Here is a 22,666-nt window from a genome sequence, read left to right as displayed (position 1 = left end):
TGGTTTTGTTGATAGTAAGTGATATGCTGTTACATCTGAACTGTGTTCATTAACCAGTTCTTCATTTGCAATGAGCTGGAGATGTTTCAAATTTTTGTGTGACAAATGTAAATTAGTGTCATCAGCTAAAATTACTCAGACATAACTTGACTGTGGAATTAATGTGATAAATTCTCAAAAATGTTAAGGTTTGATAAGCTGCGGTTAATTTAAAAAACAAACAAAAAACAAAAAACAAAACATGAACAACAATATGACCAAAGAAAACTTATTTTGTGAAGTTAATTTAATTACTGGCTGACAAAGCCAGACTTTATTAATATACATATTATTATGCACAAATATACTTTAAATTTAACTAACTGACTACCGGTACTTATGTCTGCCATTGCAAACAAACATGAAAACACAAGTTTTTATAAAACTTGTCCATTATAGAAAAATAGTGCTGCTTCGACTAGAATAATGCTCTAACAATGTGTCCAATCAACTGTCCAAGCAAAACTCTTTCAAAACACAGAAGCTATAGCTGGTGCCAGAACACGCACAATGAGGGCCTTGTTAGGAATGATCAGAAATACCATACACAATCCATCTGTCTCAATGCACCATGAAGACATTTGTGCAAAAATTGAATCAAACTGATGCTAGGAGGGGCAGCTAATTAGCAGACACAAGGCGGCGGGCATTCGTGATCACAATCACATTTGCAGCTCAGTCCTCCTCAGCTAACTAGCCCAGCTGCACCCACTCATCATGTAAGGCCAGTGGACCATGAGGCTGGCTTTCAAAACAAGCGCCCAGTCACCAGCTAATAGGAGCGCTGGTACATTTCAGGCCTGTGTGGGTGTGGGTGTCAGGTCAGCACCTATGGGTCCCTTACTGCCACATATAATCCCTCTGATCATTATCATCCAGACAGGGGGACCACGGAGCAACTTCCTGTCACTTAAGGAGCCACGAATAAGTCAGCTCCTCACATAGTTTGGGCTGCTGTGTATAGCTTCTGTTTGCAGTTTTCTTATTTCTTCTTATAGTTGAATAAAGGTACTAGTCTAATAGAAACTCAAAGCAGACACTGTTTGATGTTTAGGTAAAAAAAAGTAATGGTTTGCTTAAAAAAGATGAAAAAAAATAGACAAGTAAAAAAGACATTTTAAATTGAAATATTTTATTTGATGATTTTAATGGTTAAAGGTTACCTTTTAGAATGTGAGGGCAGGGCTCTTTTTCAAATGAAAGGAATGTGTTTCTTATTCAGTGGAAGGTCCAATTATTATGTAATTGGGATGTCAAGTTTTTTTTATATCAAATTTTACTTTTACTATTATTATGAGAAGAAATGATTTTAAGATTATTCGAACAGTAAAATCCTTCATTACTTCATTTTTTCACATCTGTGACCAACTATGAAGTCAAATATTCTAAATGGCTAACTTTTACTAACTACATTTACTTTTACAGAGTTTGAAATGAATTGAGATTACACATTTTTGTTTGTAAAATGGTCACAATTATAATATTTTGTAGTCCTCACTCATATTTTATGACCTGAACAATCAAAATGATAAATTAACCAAATAATCTTGACATGCTTACCTGTTATTCCACTCTCAGATTGGATTGAGCATCCCCCTGTGCAGCACATTCACAATTGACTCTTGAGTAAAGGGTGAGGCCTCCTTATCCACTTGATACCTGATACTTAATGTGTCATGTGGAATTGTTCTTGCCATCACTTATGAATTCAAGTGGTCACTCCTGCATTATCCATCTATCTTTCACATTTTTATAGAGCCGGTGGTTTCGTGAGCGGAGAGCTGCACTTTTACCCAGACATAATTAGAAGGGAGCCTCTATGACAGACGGATTACAATCATAATTGAGAGCGTGGAGAGTCTATCGTCCTTCCTGCTCCGCACCTGCTTTGTCTTTGCTCTAAACAGCAGATGAGGTAAGATTTCTCAGCTCCGCATGGCATGCCTGTAGAATTACAATATGCTTTCCCAATTCTCAACAGACAAAAACATAGATCGTCTTTTATTATGCCAAAGCAGATGGCCCCAGACGAGACGGTGGTGACCTTTGTGTTACTAATCTTACACACGGCACTACATTGATCTAACATTAACATCTCACCTCTTACAGAATATGCATGACCACTACCAAACAGTCCAATAGTGTGCTAGCTTTCTAACAAATCACTTCGACATGCAATTAACTCCAGCTCTGGACGTATTCCCTTACTTGTGGAGACGGCGGCCCTTTTCTTTTGACTGTGGGAATTAAAGCGGTTTCCAGGATAATTAATTTGACAGACAGAGTCCATTGTGCCCCGTGTCGGCCCAAAAGGGAAGCTTCATTGCTTGCTGTCCTGGAGGGTGACTTTTATTGTTCCTCCATCTAACGTGCTTTAGTGAGAGATAGGCTGCCATCTTGTTAAGGGTGTGGATGAACTGCAGCATAAAATTAAAGATCCAACCTGACCTAATTATTGCAGTTCAACACCAAAATAAAAATTAAAATAAAGCTTTGATAGGATATAGGGGTTGTTAACCGAGCGTTAACCCGCACATTGAATTAAAAAAAAGTTCTAAAATTTAAAGTGCATATGACCGGTTTTCATATTTTCCTAGTTATTACTTTGGTTGGATAGCACCTGTGGTAAATATGCATCATCATTTACATCAGTCAAGGCAGTTTGTGGGAAAAAAGTAAAGTACAAAAATACAGGAAGTCGTGGTGAGTTCTAAAAGGAAATACTTCCACCTATGTCGTCAACACTGAAAATTCCAGGGATGATTAATGCACCAGAAAGGCATTTTTCTGTCAGTGTAAACCTTCATTTAACAAAGTAAACGTTTTATAATCATAATCTATTGTGCAATTAAGACATGTTTGGCCCTTCTTAACATAATGGTTGCTAGGTAACAGTTACACATCTAATACGTCTGTCATATCTGCTAGCCATGTTGAACCTAGAAATTATAAACTTCATCAGAATTTAAAACTAGAAACAACAAGGCTGGATTTTTCTCTTCAGCCTTAAATATCACTGTGTTGGCTGTGCTTTAGTGAAATGAGTCTAACCTGTTATAAACCTGATGCATTAGAGAAAACTATGTTCTTTATCAGTGAGACTTTGGTCAGTTCAATCGCTTGTATTCTACTGAACTGAAAGCGTTTCGCACCAGTTGACCCTCACATTGTGTATTCCTGTATTTTGTAAATTGTGTATTTCTCTTTCTTTTCTCTCCCCTCTGGGCTCACACAGGAACAACACAAGGCAAGTGAACATATTAAAGGCAGAAAAGTCCTTTTGTGATGGTAGGATTCACACTTTTGTATTGCTCCAGAGAATGCAATCAGAGGAGCTGCAGCAAGTGGCTCACACTGTCACTGTGCATAATCCTCATTTACATACCATACATAACATGCGCCACTTTGCAATCTAGCACCTGTTTTTTGATTAAATAACCCACAAATCCAAGTAAGGAAATAAGCAACCATTCAGTTTCAAGTGAGTTTTATAATGGCCAAAAAATTTAAAAAAAAAAGCATTAGTTTTGGTCGCTGGTTAGCACCAACCTTCAGATGTTTTGTACTGTTTCTGTCTATTTCTTCTTTGCACTATTTACATATATGCTGTCATCTGTAGACCAGGAATGCCAGCGAGAACGGCAGAAATATTACAAACTCATTTTGCCTCTTGTCAACCATGCTCATATTTTTACCTTTGCCAGACCTTAATAAAGGTTTCACATGCCATTAGTAATTTTATCCACAAATAGACAGCTAGAATAAAGTAAACTACGTGTGGTTCACTTCTCCTGTCAGTTGACATTTTATCCCTGGTATATGTATTTTACACTTTCAGTTTTATTTCACTGCATTGTTATTTATTGATGCACGCCTTTTAAGTTATCTGTTGTGATTCTCCCACTTCTAGCACAAGATCCATATTTCTTTGGTTTGGTCTCTATTCAACATAGGCCTCCTTCCCTGAAGATTCCCATTTTCATTGGTTGCTCTCTCTCAGCATTCCCCATGCTGAAATTGAAGTGGAATTTGTGTGAATGTGTGTGAGCAGATGATTGGGTGCCAGTAGGAAAGTGCAACAGGGAAGAGACGAGAAGAACCAAGCCGAGGTGTAATCTTAGACTAAATCACATGTGCTCCCTGGGGGAAAGGCCCTCTCTTCTTGGGGTTAGTCAGTGAATTAAATCACCGCACGGGCCCCATTTTTCAAAAGTAACCTTTCCGTTGACAGTGTAAGTGGGAGTCGTGGTCCCTGCGTCCAAGCGCTGGAATTAGTGTCCTGCGTTTGTGACACCAGTCTCTCAGGGTGTCATTTGTTCAGGGCTTTGTATGTTTCTGTGGGCCTGTCTGTGTCAGTGTGCGCGCCATCTGCCTGCCTCAGCTCTGCCTCTCTGTCGCTTCCCAGCAGATCCCACACGCTTTCCTTCAAGGTATTTTTGGTGCATTTCATTTCAATTGGCCCAGGCATATGTGCTCCAACAGTCACATTATTAAGCATGGGTTTGGCAGAGATGGGAGGACACAAATGTTTTTATGGACAAGTTTGGGCACTTCAACATAGTATACTCAAGTAGGAAAATGTAAAAGATTATAAGTAATACTCAAGGGTTTGAGTAACAAAATTATTTTTATGACCAAACTAATAACCTTCAAGAAAGAAAGAAAACACTGCCAGGTAATGCAAAGTTAAACAGAGTCTATTATCTCCAAAAAGTAGCAGCTTCTGCAAACACGGGATGGTGGAGGCATCTGAGCATGGATCTTGATGAAGTACTGGTCGTTTGCACAGAGAAGTAAATTGGTAGGTATAAAAAGCAGGATTGTTAAAAATTAGCAGCTCAGAAAACTGAGCCAAAGGTGTGCCATTATGACTCATGTACAATTAAAAAGTATGTAAAGCTACTACAGTCAGGTACTTTTACTAAAATGGTATCGCAGTGTAGTGTTGTTTTGCTTTGTACCACATTACTACATGAACATCTTATCCACTGAACCTGTGTATGTGATCAGCATGGCTAATTGAAATAAATACACTACATGACAGGATTAAGATTGAATTAATCTTTAACCATTTTTAATTAATTGGAAATTTGTCCATGCAAGCCTGTAAAGTCAATAGGACATGTTCCAATTAGAGCTGAATCGCTCTTTCTAATCTTTTAATTGGACAGAAATTAATGGCAATGTTTATAAACTGGGTTTCTGGGCCATATTATCTCATATATATCTCATGCAGATGACTGTGAAGTCGCCGCTGTCTGTATGATAGCCAACCATGGGTTGTTTGTGCTTTGTCTATTCTAAAATTTAAACTGAGACTATATGATAATGACTAGGACAGGAGGAGGTTATGCCAAACTCTCCTTGGGCGTCATGAAAGTTCAAGTAACTAAGTTATTCAATAACAAAGCTTTCTGGATATTTGGCCTACTGCCTTAATCTATCAGTGTTCTTTAAAAACATATTAGTGGTCTCTGAGCAAATTAGAGAGACTGCCTGGAGAGTAGCTTATGACTGAATTATAAAGGGTAAAACAGTGCAATGACCAGCCATGCAAAAAAGTAGCCTATAGCACACATGAGGTGTGGCTACACGCCACCATGTGTCACGGCATGCACTTCACGCGCGTGGATGAATCAGGACCGTCTTCTGAAGAAGGGTTGCCTGGGAGACCAGCCCGGACCCTCCAAACCTCTGTCCTCCCTCTCTGCATCTCTCCTCTGCGCTTTGGAGGTGCATCCATAATGAACCCAAACTATTTCTGGAAAACTACGCGTGCAGCCCTTCAATTGCGTAGCTTCCCGTGTTTTCCTCCAGCCACACGGGTTTGTTTCATGCTTACATCAAACGAGAAACAGTCAGAGTTTTGTGCCTCTGCGTTTGAGGGGATAGAAGAGGAAAGGAGGCAATGAGGGAGAGATTATGAATGCCGAGATGCAGCGCTGTGAGAGTCATTTCACACAAACAATTCCTGTGCTCTTCAGGTCTGTAAGAAGTGCATTTGTCCGTTTTGTTGATCTTCTCTGATGTTTGTAGTCACTTGCCTTGTCCTTAACTTCATTAAAATATAGCCTAGCTCTCTCTCCCTCCTTCTCTCTCTTTGTCGGTCTCTTTCTCTCTCCCTCTTGTCTCTCTCCCTCTTTCTCTCCTCCCCTCTCCCCCTCTTCTCTCCTCCTCTCTCTCTCCCTCTCACTCTCCCCCCTCTCTCTCTCCTTCCCGCTTTCCCCTCTCTCTCTCCTTGCTTCTCTCTCTCACTCTCAATCCCCCTCTCTCTCTCTCCTTCCCTCTCCCTCTTTCTCCCTCCCTCTCCCTCTCTCTCTCTTTCTCCCTCTCTCTTTCTCTCTCCCTCTTTCTCTCTCCCTCTTTCTCTCCTCCCCCTCCCCCTCTCCTTCCCCCCTCTCTCTCCCTCTCATGCTCCCCCCTCTCTCTCCTTCCCTCTCTCTCACTCTCAATCCCTATCTCTCTCTCTCTCTCCTTCCCCCTCTCTCGTTCTCCCTCTTTCTCACTCCCTCTTGCTCTCTCCCTCTCTCTCTCTTCTCCCCCTTCCCTTTCCCTCTCTCTCTTTCTTTTCTTCCCTCTCCCTCTCTTCTTCTCTGTCTCTCTCTCCCTCCCTCTCTCATTCTCTCTCTCTTTTTCTCTCTCTCTCTTCCTCCCTCTCTCCTTCCCTCTCTCTCTCCTCTCACTTTCTCCCTCTCTGTCTCTTTCTCCCTCTCTCTCTCCTTCACTCTCTCTCTTTCTCTCTCTCTTTTTCTCTCTCTCTCTCCCTCTCTCTTCTTCCCTCCCTCTCTGTCTCTCTCTCCCTCTCTCTTTCTCTCTCTCAGCTGGGTTAAATAAATGACGCTTGGAGGAGAAGGGATAAGGGGGCTGCAAACTCCGCGCGCACAGTGAATCCCTGGCTGTGACTCATTCATTTTGTATTACGCGACTGGTGAGGCGGCTCACTCACAGACACCAACCGAAATAATTAGCTGGATCTCTTATTGGGATGTATTTCGTGCTTTTACTTTTCTAATTTCATTTTGGAGATGCTCTGCGTCGTAGGAGAGAGATGGACGGTCCACACCGTGCCCCGGTGTAGTTGGGCTGAACAAGAGGAATGTCCCCGACTTCTGCCGGTCTCCAAATCTAACATACATCGAATGTAGTCCTCCTTTTGCCCCGGCTCATCTACATCATTTGTTCGCTTCCCTTTGTCTATATTTGTACTTCTCGCGTAAAGCTGCCTGTGCGCTTTCCTGCTCCAGCTTTTGAGATTGTGTTAGTTTTGACTAATGGATGTGGCATGTGATGGAAGAGAATCCCCGTCCTCACTATTCAACAAGCTGCGGCTCTTACTCCATGAGCTCTCTCAATCTTTCTTAGCCGTGCTTGTCGACTCTCCTCTTCGGTGACGAGAATGGACTCGTTTTCTCCATACTAAGACGCTTTTTTTTCTTAAGTCCGTCTTCTTTGTTCAAAGCAACAATGGCTCGATATTTAAGGCTCATTTGGGTAGCATTTTGCCTTGTGGAAATGTTTTTGGACGCTTTGGCACAGGAGACTTACGCGCCCCACTCAATACGGACAGATGGGCATCTGACGCTCGGCGGGCTCTTCCCCGTGCACGCGAGGGGGGCTGATGGCATCTCTTGTGGGGACCTAAAGAAAGAGAATGGAATCCAACGTCTCGAGGCAATGATGTATGCCTTAGACCAGATAAACCAGGACGATCAACTATTGCCCAATATCACCCTTGGCGCACGGGTTCTGGACACTTGTTCCCGGGATACATACGCGTTGGAGCAGTCATTAACTTTTGTCCAAGCCCTGATCACGAAAGACACTTCTGATGTTCGGTGCACAAACGGAGAGCCACCGGTTTTTGTGAAACCAGAAAAAGTAGTGGGAGTCATTGGAGCATCAGCGAGTTCTGTATCGATCATGGTCGCCAACATCCTACGCCTCTTTCAGGCAAGTCTTTAAAAATAGTACCGTCTCTATAGGAATAAGAAGCAGACTAGAGTGATTATTCCTGTATATGAATCCTACCATCGCCACAGGACATATGCGCATGTAGAGCTATATTTAATTTCAAACCAGATATGCGTTTCCTATATAACTTGACTATAAAAACTCGTTAAACAACAGATTTTCAGCTGAGACATTAGTAGCCTACAGATCTGTAATAGCCCTATTTACACATTGTAGGTTGACAAATTTCATTCAAAGATATCTGTCCCGTTCTAAGAGGCTTATCCACGTCCAAATATGTCCTACGCTACTGCTATTATAACTGTGACTAATATGTGCACGAGCTCTCCCCGTTGACTCCTCGGATGGAGACAGCTGACTGCGCTGTGGCTTGTCCCTGGTGGTGCTGAAAGAACAGCTCCCGTCTGTTCCACTCGCACTTTGGGAAAAGGGAAGGGGAGTAGAGGTGGGTGGTGGTGGTGGAGGAGGAGAAGGGAGGGTGGGTGGGTGGGTGGGGGGTGGGGGGGGGGGGGACTCTGGATGCATTGACAGGCTGACACACCATCACACCCCCAAACTGCTCTGCCCCCTCACAAAAAAACATGATAATATATGAGCAGGTTTTCATGACTCTACGTCCTGGACTGAGGCTCTGGAAAAATGAGAGACCGTAGTAATGGCATTTGGGATTTTAGGCTGCTGGATTTTACAAATAAGACTGATACAGTTTGTAGAAGTAATATTTAAGGCAATAATAAAGTTTTGATTCATCTGAAATTAGTATTCAGTGCAATAATTGTGATGTATGACAAATGCTGTGACATTGCTCACGATGTGTATTTCACATCGTTTAATTTTACTATCCCTCCCTCAGCCTTTTCCTTATGGTCTGTGAGCTCATATAAGTAACGTCAGGAGTGTGAAGGTGTATAAAATAAACTGTCCTGGAATGGTTGTCAGAGAGAGAGGCTGGTTTAAGAATGGTCTTTTCAGTAGACATAACAAAACTTATTTTTTTTGTTTTGTTTTTTTTGGAAATTAGCTTGTTTCTAACTCTTAAGCACTCCAATTGAACTTGATAGCTGCAATTAAACAGAATGGATTTACACCCTGTTATTTCAAGAGGCTGTATAGCTGGGGTTTATGGGAGCACATCTTTCTCACTCTCGCTTGGGCGTAGAGTCAGCTGACGACGGCTGCTGTTGCTGCTGCATTGGAATGAGGAGGACAGCAGGGCACCCGTACACGTCATTAAATATTGAAAACACATCTCAAAGAAGCAAAATTACAAATTACTGGGGAATGCAGTGAGGTGCAAATTGGGGTTGATTTTAAAACGGGCAAGACTAGGACTATAGGCGGATTATTCAGACTAGACCATCGCTAATTGCTTTAATTTGTGTTGCTACATACATGGCTCTAACAACACATTTACAATATTGCTCAGCTCCAGTAAACGAGTAGAGTGCTCTTGGGTGTGAGGAGAATCCAGCAAACTGATGGTGATGATGGTCTTAATGATTTGTGGTTGGAGGTTGTAACTCACAGTCGTGTCGTTTGGTGTGTTGTTCAATTAAGCTGACCATTGCTTTGGCTTGGAGGAGCTGTTTAACTGCAAGTGCAAGAGCAAAGTACTTAACATGCTTTTAGTGACCCGGCTTTCTTTTCTTTTCTCTCATGGTTTTATCTCCTCTGAGGTTTGGTGGTTCCATTATGCATTATGTGTATAGAGTATAGAGTAACGTTTAAGTGCTTTCTGTTCTGGTACAAGAACAAAATGAGGGAGGTGTGAAAATTATAAGAGTTATGGAAGCTTATGTTAAGATATTTGACAGGATGTTCTGGGATGGGCACTGTGCGTCTGCTTTTCCATAATGAATACATCCCAGAACAGAGGTCCGCTAACTTGAACCACACATTTTCCCCGACAATATGAACTTGTGAAGCTAGATGGTCCCAGGGGTTGTTTTTTTTTGTTTTTTTTTCTATAGCTTATACTCCATATTCCCAAGTCTCCAATTGTGAGTGAGTTTCCTGTCTGATATAGCATGCTGTTAGCAATCTTGAGATCTGTGTAGAATAGATGAAAGACACTAACATCACACACCAAAGTTTTATTTTTTTAAGTTTGAGAAGATACTTTACAACTGTCTGAGTGCGTAAAGGTCTAGACATTGTGTTCTTTCTATTGTAAGGCCGTTGCTTTGAAAGGGGCTCACACTATTGCTACCCTTTTTATGTTCATATGTTGTTTTGTATGTATTGTAAGAAGAACAGTCATTGTCAGACATACAAGCGTAATTTCAAGAGTGTCATTCTTTTCATGTTGTAAAGTAAAGGGTTTATCCAGTACAGATATATTATAAAACTTTATCTTCTTTATCTTCTTCTCCATTCTGGATTCTGAAAGTTGGGAAACAAATTTTGAAGTGCGATATATTTTGCCGAAGTATATACAGACAATACTGAAACCAAACCATAAAGCAAAATTATACACAAAAATTCATAAATTCACTAAAATGAATAACAGAATGCAACACTTACATAGTAGTTTGCATTTATAATGAGTCACAGAAGTTCGTTCATTTCAACACGCTACAGCTCAAATCTCATCATAGCACAAAAAAATAACCAACTTTTCCCATTACTGGAGGGAAAAAGTACTTGGCCCCAGAAAGTATAGTTCCATATGTCATGTATTGAAAGATAAATTGATATAGTATTTATTGTGACAGGTTTACGTACTTATAAACAAATCATGATGAATAATTAGGATCTCAGGAATGCCTTAGGACCCAGTAAAACAGTAAAAATCAAGTATAGCTAGTGACACCCACTAAAAATACTCAAGTCAAGGTTTTTTAGACCAAGGGAATATAGCTACTTTGTGTGTTATCCCTTTTCAATGGCATCTCAAGTGTTAAGCCAGCAAGAGAGTAGGTGTTGTGTGCTAGCATGCTGTTAGCGCTCCTTGAGATGTGTGCAGATTGACAGCAGTTGTCATGAAGCCGCGTCCTGCATTAGCACTGCCACTCACTGTGCATATCTTCCCGTCGCCGGAGACCAGGATCTAATCAGTGCAGTCTATCCACGGGAGGATAGATAAAATCGTGCTCTGCTGTAAACCCATTTGCCCTTGAGCCAGCATATTTTTCCAAACAGCGATGAAAGTATTGATAATGATGCGATAAATAAGACGTGAGGCTGCATGACACTGAATAATCAATAAACAGCACGAGTGAGAGCTCCCAGCCGTTGTACAATCATTAGTCTTTCAGTGTTTGATTTTCTACATGTTGGAGATTATGAGACTACAGCCAGACAAAAACACCACTGATCAGTCAAACCTTGTCTGAAGTCACAAATGTCAAATGCTGGAAAGTGCACCTCAATGACTTAATCAGCTGCTGTCAGGGAATTCTACAAAACAATTTGTCTGCTTTGTTTGGCATTTTGTCAAGTGTTGTTTTGTCTATTTAAACCCTTTAATGATAGACTTTGAAAGAGCTTTTGGGACATAGTGTAAAAACCAAATGTTATTATTGATGAATAGTAGAAAAGGTTTCAAAGGTATTGGATGTTTTTCAAATCGAGATGTTTCAGCTGCCAACTGGAAGCAATTTCTACTGCCCCGCGGTCAGGAGAGCTTGATTACTCCTGCCCTAATTATTGAACAATAATCCACAGTCTTTGATTATAAGAAATATATTTTGCCATTTTATCGATGGTATTTGTGATGGTTGATATCAGCGGCAGGGATTATGGTAGCGATAAAACAAGTATATTAATTGAGATAGGTAATTTGACATGCTACAAATGATTATTGATTAGATACAAGATGATCGCAGACAGTTTGAACTTTGTGGCATCTATTATCGCGAAAAATCAAGGTGCACTATGTCATTTTCTGTTGGGAATATGTCACCTACATATATGGTGTTTCACAATATGGCATTAACATTATTGATCTTGCAAAATACATTGAAAACCAGCATTCTCCACACATCTGATCTGTAACTTACCCTTTACATAGAGTGAAATATGTTGATTGTGGGAAACTTTACAGACAAAACAATATCATCTCCACGGAGACAAGCAGGTGGAAGAACCTAGACCTGTCATGATAAATACTATATCCACTTATCATGGCTCAGGCCTTTTAATGATATTGTCTATTAAAGAAATGGTTTACTGGGATTATCTTGCATTATTGTTATTGTGTCATTTGCATAAAGTAGTTTCAGTATTATCATTTATACCAGTATATCTCTGGACCAATATATGGCGCTTCAAAATTTGTTATCATGACAGGCCTAGAAAAACCTCCCCCGGAAAAGTTACATAGTGTATTGCCATGATACTTTCTCCCACATTTTCAAACCTATTTTATTTTATTATTTTTCAAATATTGTTGTGTTTGTTATATTCAACTTTTTGCACTGCTGCCACCTCATCCATTAAGCCCCATTCAAAGTTTTAAGCTTCATGTCGATTTCAATTACACTGCCTTATCTTCCTCAGCACTTCAATGGACTTAGACTTTCAGACTTCCAGACACTGACCTCTCCCTCTCTCTCTTTCTTTCTCTCTCTCTCTCAGTTCATCAGTTCATCTCGCCCTCCCCCCTGCGATGATAACTGGCTCATCAGGGAGGCTAAATAGTGATTGTGGATATTCATTGCCCCGTTGACTAAGAATGGCGTGTCTGTCGAGGATGGGAGCATAGCTAGTGAACGGTTTATGCTGGGAAGCTGACATGAGGAATAGATTTTTCAGACGACCCACAAGAGTTGATCGATACTGTTTCCATGGTGAGGCGATTTGCCACTAAGATGTTTTTATTTCTCTGCCTTTCATGCTGCGTTGAAAATGAGAAGCAACAATGCGACGAAAGTTAAAAAAAAAGTAATCAATCCGGCCAGAGTTTGTGATTGTTGTTTCCTGGAGATGTTTAGTAATGAGATCTGTCTACTACACTTGCCATAGAATATAAGTTTTGCTGTGCCATAACTTCTATGATTTTAGTTACTCCCATGTTATGATCCTTATATGCTGGTTTGAAACTCAATCTTTTGTTAAAACCTTTATTTTAGACTTTTTATTTTATATCTTGGCTGGGCTGGGAATGCCTTGGGATCCCACCAGAGCAGCTGGAGGAAGTGTCTGGGGTGATGGAAATCTGCGAGTCCCTGCTTAAACCACCGTCCCTTGATAAGCAGAAGAAAATGGATAGATGGATGTCTTATACAGAAATAGTTGAAACAGCACTTGTTTTTATGTATGCCTTTGTTACCAAATGTGTATTATTATTCACAGAGAGTGGTATAGCACCTTAAAAGGATGGTAAAGTTTGTGCGTTCTGAAAGTACTGGCCTCTGAATGAATCATGAAATTGATTTTTATCCGTTTGACATTTACATCGGGAAGTGCCGTGTGACATTCTCGGTTGCATCTCCTTTTGCAGAAGACTGAGGGTTAAGTCACAATTGAATGCAGGCGAACTCCATCTTGTCGCTGTGTCTTGGGATCGCAGCTCCTGGTAAGTGTGCTCTGCTTTTACATAGCGTTTTTCAGGTACAATCGGTCCGCAAAGGGCTGATCTGTAATCCATGTTCACAGTTCATGATGTGAATCTTAATTGGGCTAAATAGAGAACTTGACTTGTCTCTGTGTGCATGTCTCTAATAAGCTACACAGCTGGCCATTGTCAAAGATCTATTCTGCCCAAGGCTGTAACTTGTTATTCAAGTCTCCAGTGAGACATGGAAGTACCTATAAGGAAACAAATTGTTGTGATGTTTTCCGTGGTCCACTGTGTATATTCTCCTAGAGTACCTGTTTTACTTTTTTAAGTTGAACTACTGTGTATGTTTTAAATCCAGCTGCTGTAGTTCAACCTTACTGAATGGCTACACTGATGTATCACCCAGCCTGTTGCTGGTGAAAGCCAAGAGTGCAAGTTTGAATTAAATGGATCTATACCTGCTTCTTTTTATATCAGTTCATCTTTAAACAAACAAACCCCCATTAGAGTACTATTTTAAGCCTACAGCATCTGTCACTGGTTCTGCTATATATGATCATGTTCATACTAATTGGGTAGCTTGGTTTGTCAAGTATGCCTCCTCTAAGTAGACGCCCACAGACGTAATGAATGTGTTTGTTAAGACTTAAAGAATGGGCTCTGGACAGCCTTACATGTCTCCAGCTCGTCACCAGTGGCTTTCTGTTATATTTTCATTCCATCATTCACTAATTGGCTTTTACCGTGTGGCCCCAATTAGTTCATTCAATCCCAAGAAAATATCGCTAGTGCACAGTAGAAAAATCACAAGTGGTTTGAGCAATGGCAGCTTGTCTGAGTCAGCGAGAGGAAACATGCAAACTGACCCTGATCAATCACCCCATCACAATTTCAAATCATCAAGTCATTAATCAGTAACAGGATGTGCATGACGATGATGGTGTATTCAGTATGTTTATTGGTGGTTGTCGTACCATTCATTTTTACTTTCTAAAATTCTAAATTGCGTCAGAAAGAATTGGGTACAGTCTAACCAACAACAAACCTTAGAGTGGAAACATTCTGGACAATAGTCAGCCAGCGCTTCAGTTAATCTTATCGACATACACAGACAGACAACCATGTCACCATTTTAGATTCACCAATTTATCATGCGTGTCTTGTACAGCATGAGCAGAGAACCCACAGTATTTGTTATGGCAGCAAGAAAAATTGCCGTCAATTTCTGCAGACTTGAATGAATCATCATAGTTTGTGATTAAGAGGATTTATATTAAATGTGATTCGTCTTAAGAATAACAAACAGCACACTATAGCTTTCAAAATGCGAGTAGGGATTAGTAGCACTTTAAAAAAAGAAAAAAATTAAACAATGTGTGATTCTGTTTGAGTAGACATTACAGAAAGCTGAAGTCAAGAGGGGTGCATTTTATGAGACCGTAAATAGGGACGTGCACATACACTATAGTTTTATTACACCTGTGAACCCACTGAATACATTATGAGGTCCAGTGATCCTCATCCAGGGGCCTTGGACAAGAGCCCCGCTGAGTTTTATTCCACGCATTTAATCAGGCACATACTTATGGACAGGTCAGACCATGGTTAAAAAGGGATATTTCAGGGGTGAATATCTGGCAATTTTGGGCTCTTAATTCAATTTATCCTCAGTGTTTTATTCAGGATTATTTTAAACTAATATCAGTATTTAATTTGACACAAATTGCTAATGGCATAGTTAAAGGTGCTGTGCATGATTTTTACTGTTTTAAAAATGTGAAAAACAGAACTAGTGCATTTGAAAGGTTTTGTAGTGGCCCAGAGTTATTTCCAACTTACCATATGTCTTCAGTGTATCCTCATTTGTCACCAAATTTGCTTTTTTCGCTCTCAAGAGACCAGAGGGTAAACCTAACAACAGTGCACTTCCGGATTATCAAACCAATAAATACTACAGCATGCAACAGATATATTTCGACCTCAAAGGCTACTTATATATGTGTACTTGGGCAGATTTGGCTCAAATACATGGGAAAAATCAGCCAGCATGTGCTGATACGGACAAGATTTTTTTTTTTTTTGTATGAAATTTCATGCTTTTTATTACTACATATTTTCATTATAAAGGAATACCAAGGCTAAAATATGCCAGTGGATTGTGAAAACGTATTTGTCCCTTTAATATTGACTGAAGTTGTCATATATTCCCCACAGAATTTTTTTTTTTCACTACTACACAATCCATGAGTGGTAAGCCTGTGGTATTGCAAGCATCAACAGCTCTGCTCCATGTGTTGTAAATGTATCCCTTTTATCTCAGAGCTAATTATGTCTTGCCTCTGTCCTTGTTCTCATTGCCAAACACTTGACGAGGATCCTTCCTGCCTCACGCCTTATACAAACAAACCACTCTCAATCAATAGGAGCAGGAGCCGAGGTCGCGTCACCTGTCTACTACAATGCAGGACAGGTCAGGGAGACAGCTGATTGGCCACAACACGCAATTCAATTTATTTGTCATTTAGTACCTTTCATTTTCAAGAATTTTGGGTGAACATTTTCATAGCAGTGTCACTGAATTGAACAGATTTCACAAGCATACATACAATTATTTTTCTATCAACACGATCTTTGGGTTTGTAGGGGTTGTAGTTTACCATAATTTAAACTTTAACCCCTTTACTTTTCTACCGAAAATCATCTGCCTCTGTGCATTGAGCTGGCACAGATGTTACACTGGATACCCTCCCTGAAACTAGCCTTTGTTATATATTCAGATATCAGACATGCAGAAAGTTGAAAATGGCTTATTACCCCTATATGTGACTATATGTGACTATTCATTGAATTGCATGATCACCACAATTAAATTGAATAAAGTGTTTCAAATAATGAAAAACATTTGTTGATGTGCTCCTTGTATGCCAGTAGCGCGCAAAGACTTCATGCTAGTGTTTTTATGACTAATTTAGACTCTCTTACAAAATGGATTCTGGGATGACTGTGCCAACAGTGCATGAAATTTGTTTTGGTTTAAATTGCCTTTTTAGAAAAAACTCACAAAGTACAGACAATTTTCAGATACCGACAAGTTGCTGTCTTGTTAAAGTATTCACCTTTCCTGTTTTTACACTTTCTATTTGGATTTTAAGAGGTTGGAGAGGGTAGTCCCTACACAAATACACAGCACAATGTAGGCAGCTATTGCAGTATTAATCCAATGAATAAAATATATATCATGTCTGTCTGACATGTTGTCATTGTTCGTGATGTGAGGTCGAAAGGTCAGCCTCCTGCCACAGGGGGGCAGAAGAAAGCATGCACACCTCATATTAAGGTGCTGCTATTCCCAGAGGCTTTTCCTAATGTAGGAGGGAGGAGAGTATATATCATCATCACACAGACCTGTGTAAATGAATGGTGAAAGGAGACATCCAAATTGTGGCTCCAGGCTAATTCAGGAAGCTTTGTTATAAAATGTATGGCCTATCTGACTCACCGAGAGCATCAAACAGCATCTGAGAAAGTCTTAGAATAACAGGAGGTTATCTATATACAAAAAAACACTGACCCCTTTTTCTCTTAAGGGCACCATTATGAAGACATATGACCGTTTAAATGACAGATTAAATAATAATACTACTAATAATACTACTACTAATAATAATATAATAGTTAGTATTGATATATTATTGTTATTATTGTTATTATTATTATTATTATTATTATTATTATTATTATTATTATTATTATTATTATTATTATTATTCACTCCTATGGCAACATTTCTTATTTTTCATCATTCTGAAACCCATTTTGAAGCTTTAAATTCAGGGATTAATGTGCTTTCCATTTAGTCTCAAATCCTATATCACAGAATGGTATAGAATCCACTAAAACTAAACTATGAGTGGTCAAGAATCCCTTAAAACACTGCCTCTTAAAATGCTTACGACACTTATCTGGATCCACAGCAAAATGGATCATGTTGCCCTTGTCCCATTACCAACCTTAGAGGGACATTTCATAACAAAAATGTCCTCCTCACTGACACCATTTTTCACACCTCACTAAAACTTTTGCACACCGCTGTAAGGTCAATTTACTGGCAAGACAAAGGCGAATGTTCAGGCTATAATTCATTGCCACTTTGTATTTAAAGATATTCTGACACTTGCGATTACTCGAGTCAAGTTTTTAGCCCACACTAAAAGGGGGATGAGGCCAAGTGCTTAAAAGCTTAGCCCTGTTCACACTAGGTCAGGGTGCTCTTCCTTCACAACACGCTGTCTGTACAAGTGTAAAATGGGGCACGGTCATGTCTGTGAAGGCCTCTATGTTCAGACTGTGATGGAAGTTTTCTGAATGGCGTTTGTGTTGTTGAGCAGAAGGAGCTGAGGAGCAGGAAACCCCATTATGTCCGACCTTCTTACAGGGATGAGTGGAGAGGCAGGAGGCTGCTTTTGGATCTCGATGCTGGTGTCTTACTCATCCTCCACACCAAAAACTCTCCCAGATGTCTCTGCAGGAAGTGTCTGATGAGGCGCGTCATAGCAGCAAAAACAAGAGTGGTGAATATAATAGAAAATAATGCATCATAGTGGTCAAGTGAGTCAAGTATAGTTAAGTAAGTAGATGCGGTACTGAGATATTGCAAACTAACTAAAGGTTTGCATCAGGAAGAGCATCTGGAGTAAAAGTAAATAATATGAAACTCACAGCACAGCAAGGAAAGATAAATTTTTAAAATATATTACAATAATCAACACAAACAGATTTTTTATCACTTAAAAAAAAAAGTCTTTGCATTAAAAGAGCCTGATTTTCATGTAGTACAATTTTTTGCCCCAGTACAAATATTTTGGAATATAAACTCATAAATAATGTACTACAGTAAGTAATGCTGCAGCTCTAATGTTAAAATGAGGATGCTAAGAATAAGGAAAGAAGGAATAAGTTGTCCTGCTGCAAACCATTCAAAGAAACCAGTTTTGTTTTTCATGTTTTTCAGACGATATAAGTCGCAAACTATGAACTGCTACTTGTCTGCTTTTAGCTCACTTCAAATCAAAGCTATTTTCAAGTGGAAAACTCAGCTTACTCCTTTTTTGTCCAGTATAACATTGTTGAAAAAGGGCTTTCATTAATCCTGCCGAATCAGTTAATGAATTAGTTACATAAGTACTTTATTGTGGAGTATGGGGTTCTTCAAAGGGAGCTGTGTTCTGTAGGTTAGTCTTTGCAGCGTTTGTTGTGGTTTTATCTCACTTTACCTTATGTGACTCCTTAAAAACGATACTACACTTAAAGCTAATCCGACACATCTACTTTTCCTCTCCTCACATAAAAGCCGCCACCGCATGAATGAGTAAAGTGGGCCAACAAAACTAAAGAAATGCTTTTGTTCTTTTTTGTGTGTCTTTGTGTAGTGTGTTCAGGTAACATGCAAGGTTAGCCCTGCATCAGCACACTGCACGCTCACACATCACATAATCCCAGGAGACCAGTACCCTGACCAGGTGGGCTATCATTTAAACAGGCAGGTCATGGAGCAAAGAAACACCTATTTATATTTCAGTTTTATCAAATTTTTCTCCATTATTGCTAGACTTTTGTAACAAGAGCATTATTCTTTCCCATTTTAGAGATGGCACAATCTAATAGTCTTAATATAGTCTGAACACTAATAAGCAATAGAGCTCTAGTCGACTAAATAAACACTTAGTCCACTAAAGATGTTCTGCTGATCGATTAGTGTACTACAAAGGGGGTGTGGCAAAAGCTCACAAGACTACAACTACCTAAGAGCTCATGAAAAAACAATTATTTTGCAGAAAATGTACTACAAACTATGTGACTTTTGGAGTACTGCCACATCTAAAGCTGGAATTTACTTTTCATTAAAGAAGACCTATTGTCGTTGTGTTTACAATAGTTATAATCTATGACACCTCTGGATCATTATGTTATAATTTGCACATTTTAAATTGCGATATTCATCTACTCAACAACTTAATAAAAGAAACAAATCCGCTGATTTATGCTTTAAAAAACTGCTGTATCCAATGGAAGCTGATGTCGCCATAAACGTCATCACAACAAAGAGCCGTGTAGCTGGCGGCACCTTCTCTAGATAGCTGCAGATCACGCTAGCGAGTAGCAGATTTTTTTCATTTGTACCAAAATGACTACACCATGCTGCCAAAACCTACGCGTATCACTGATTAAGAAAAGAAAATTGGAGAATGACGTAAATAGAGAGCAGTGGGCGTATGCCGGTGGCATTGAAAAGGGAGGTTGATTAGCAATATGGCGTCTTGGAAATAAGTGATTAAATGGCTCACACATGCACGAATCACTAGATGAAACAATTATAACTAAGACAATTTTGCAGAAAAGATCTGCTTTAAAGATTAACCCAAAGCAGGACAATAAACATGAATAGACTTGTCTCTATAATAAACAAACACTGCACAGGACCACATGTGCCATCAGAGACAGCCCACATTCCACCAGTGATACATGTACCACAATTTGAGAAACACTGTTAGCTGAGTAGCTCTTATTTCGTGTATGTGTAGTCAAATTACTGTCAGTCACTAAAAACATCATGACCGTACAATATTAGCTGCTTTTGAAACTCCATTGTGATGTTATTTGAGTTGCCAGGCATAGGAAGCCTAAAGGAAAAACAAAGAGGAGATCTGCGGATGTTGTGAACGAGGACAGGAAGTTGGGTGCGACAGTGATGGATATGGTTTGATGGTTGTGGCTATCCCTGAAAGGAAACAGCTGAAAGGAACAGAAGAATATACACCCTGGCAAGTGACGCAGTAGGATCCATTTCACATTATGCTTGGCTAAGTCTTATTGCACGCCGTGTTCCTTTGTATTCATCTATGACACACTGTGACACTCTTTACAGGCATAGAGCTTTCTCACACACATATGGACTGTCACAAGGATTCATTTCTTGTCCTTCACTTCTTATTACTCCAAGGCCCTGAAGTGCCAAACGGGAGGTAACAACAGACTGTAGAGCTATAATACCGAGCAGCATTGTATATGACCCTTTAAATGGGAGATCAGTTATGTGCTTGAATAGCCTCAAGTGTGTTAAAACAGGTACATTTTTTTGCATGAAATTCAATTTTAAGTCTCCATAAATTGCATTTATTTTTATCTGGTTGACTGTATAAAAACTGTGTAAATATGCAGTCTCCATCAAAGACTTGAAGTGTGTAGTACATACAGTAAAAATAGAATACTTTTAAAATGGCTGGGCTGGAAAATGCAAGTCTAACATTGGTGGAAGCTTACAAATATCTTTGAACAATGTACTTTCTTTGTACATTTTATAAGAGTAATATTTGAAGTATTATTTGGTGCACATCTACTTTTGCATTCTGAAAGGTATCCGCAGTTGTATCGATTCGGAAAAAGCTGTCAATCAGTCTGACAGTTTGCAAATAAGCAAGGCTATTCTCTTTTAGACCTGCTTTAACTACAATTGACTGGTGTGCAGGAGTGTCAATGATAGGATGTGCTGTCGTTTTAACTGTGAGACTAATGTGGGAGTGCATGCCTGACCATAGGCCAAATCAATAGAATGTAATTTATCATTGGATTATGCATACAGATGCCTGATTCTGTCAATACCCAGGCCAAAGGTCCATCAGATGTAATATTTGGCAATGGGTTAGTTAGTGATTTGGGAAGACACCCAGCTGTGTGCAGCTCTAGCCAATTACACACAGGCCATTTTGTCTTCCCATTTGGCTCAGTGCTACAGAGATTTAGAACTCGAGGATAAATTTGTCAAATTATGTAAAGCTGCATGTCAATAAGTGAAACAATACATAAAACTTTGTGCATTTTTAAGTATTTAGTATGAAACTATAACATCTAGATCAATATTTCACATTGTAAACTGTACTATTGGCTTAAAACAGATTAATAATAGAAGCAGGTGGCATTTCACCATAACAAGCAGCAGATTTTTAAGTACTTGTTTTTTTGATGATAAATGACTACGTGACGTTTTGAACCCTACATGTCTGAGTCTGAATTTTTGGAATAATCACAAGGAAGTATAGAGCAGTGGGGGTAGGTGAAACCATCAATTTTCTCAGCAGGACAGTGTAGGATAACCCAACCCTGCATGAATCACTCAAAATACAGGTAAGTTAACGATGAACACTGTTATGACATGCCCGTGTAACCCCTCGGTCGTCCAGGTCTGATCCATAGCAAAAGACGAAGTTTAAATCTGTCAACTGGACAAATTGTTGTAGGGGTGAAGATGTTTTGCTGCTATTTTTCTCCTGGTCTGGGTCTGAGGATGGAGTTATAGATGGGGGATGATGTCTAAGGCCTCCATTCCTGTTTAAGGAAGAATTGTCTTTCCTAACAAAAATAGCTTCTTAAACTCTCCTCCCAAACCATTTATTTTCTCTGGCTAAAATCTGTACCTCACTATCTTCTGTACCTGCACTATCTAAAAGAGTGGTTAGTGGCTTTGAGATGGAGATGTACGGCGGACTGGGGTCCAGAGGAGCTTTCACACCAGTGTTGGTGCATCCTCTTATGAAGTGGCTGCTTAGTTTCTCCAATGTAACCCTCACTGCACTTTTCACTACCCTGAATGGCATAGACATCATTACTTTATGGCTCGGGGTTTTGTAATTAGGGTGGGCTAGTTTTTACTGTCTGAAAATTCTCTGAAGTTTTTCAGACACAACCGGTGTGTAAGGAATGATTACATCTTTCCTTCTAGGTTCAGATTCCCTGTTGTCCTGTTTTTTAGCTCTCTTAGATCTATTGAAGGCCCATTTTGGATACCCACCAGCTGAGAGGGCTTTCTCCATGTGTTGCTCCTCCTTCACTTTACCTTTTGTGTTTGTGGGCACCACTTGAGCTCTGTGTTGTAGAGTACGGATAACTCTGAGTTTGTGCTGCAGTGGATGGTGTGAATCAAACAGCAGGTATTGGTCAGTGTGTGTGGGTCTTCTCCTAGAGTTACTGCACAATCTAAGAAGGCCAGTTTGTTCTCCTTGGCCTCTTCCTGTGTGAACTTAATGTTTGGATCCAGCGCATTAATATGTGCAGTAAAGAGTTCCAGATCTTGAATTTTGATTTTAGTCCAGTCGTCAT

General features: G+C 39.7%; 1 protein-coding gene across 1 annotated transcript in view; it reads left to right on the top strand.

Annotated features, from left to right (window-relative positions):
• The first annotated feature begins 6,972 nt into the window (after positions 1–6,972).
• The window catches only part of LOC117373903 (metabotropic glutamate receptor 7-like), a 90,196-nt gene continuing 74,502 nt past the window's right edge, over positions 6,973–22,666 (top strand). Inside the window, exon 1 of the mRNA XM_033970024.2 lies at positions 6,973–7,989. Within this exon, the coding sequence (XP_033825915.2) occupies positions 7,504–7,989 (486 nt within the window). The 5' untranslated portion in view covers positions 6,973–7,503. The remainder of the gene's footprint in view (positions 7,990–22,666) is intronic.

Source organism: Periophthalmus magnuspinnatus, chromosome 7 (assembly GCF_009829125.3).
Source record: "Periophthalmus magnuspinnatus isolate fPerMag1 chromosome 7, fPerMag1.2.pri, whole genome shotgun sequence".
Taxonomy (NCBI): domain Eukaryota; kingdom Metazoa; phylum Chordata; class Actinopteri; order Gobiiformes; family Gobiidae; genus Periophthalmus; species Periophthalmus magnuspinnatus.
The sequence above is the reverse complement of the archived record's forward strand: the minus strand, read 5'-3'. Positions and strand labels throughout refer to the sequence as shown.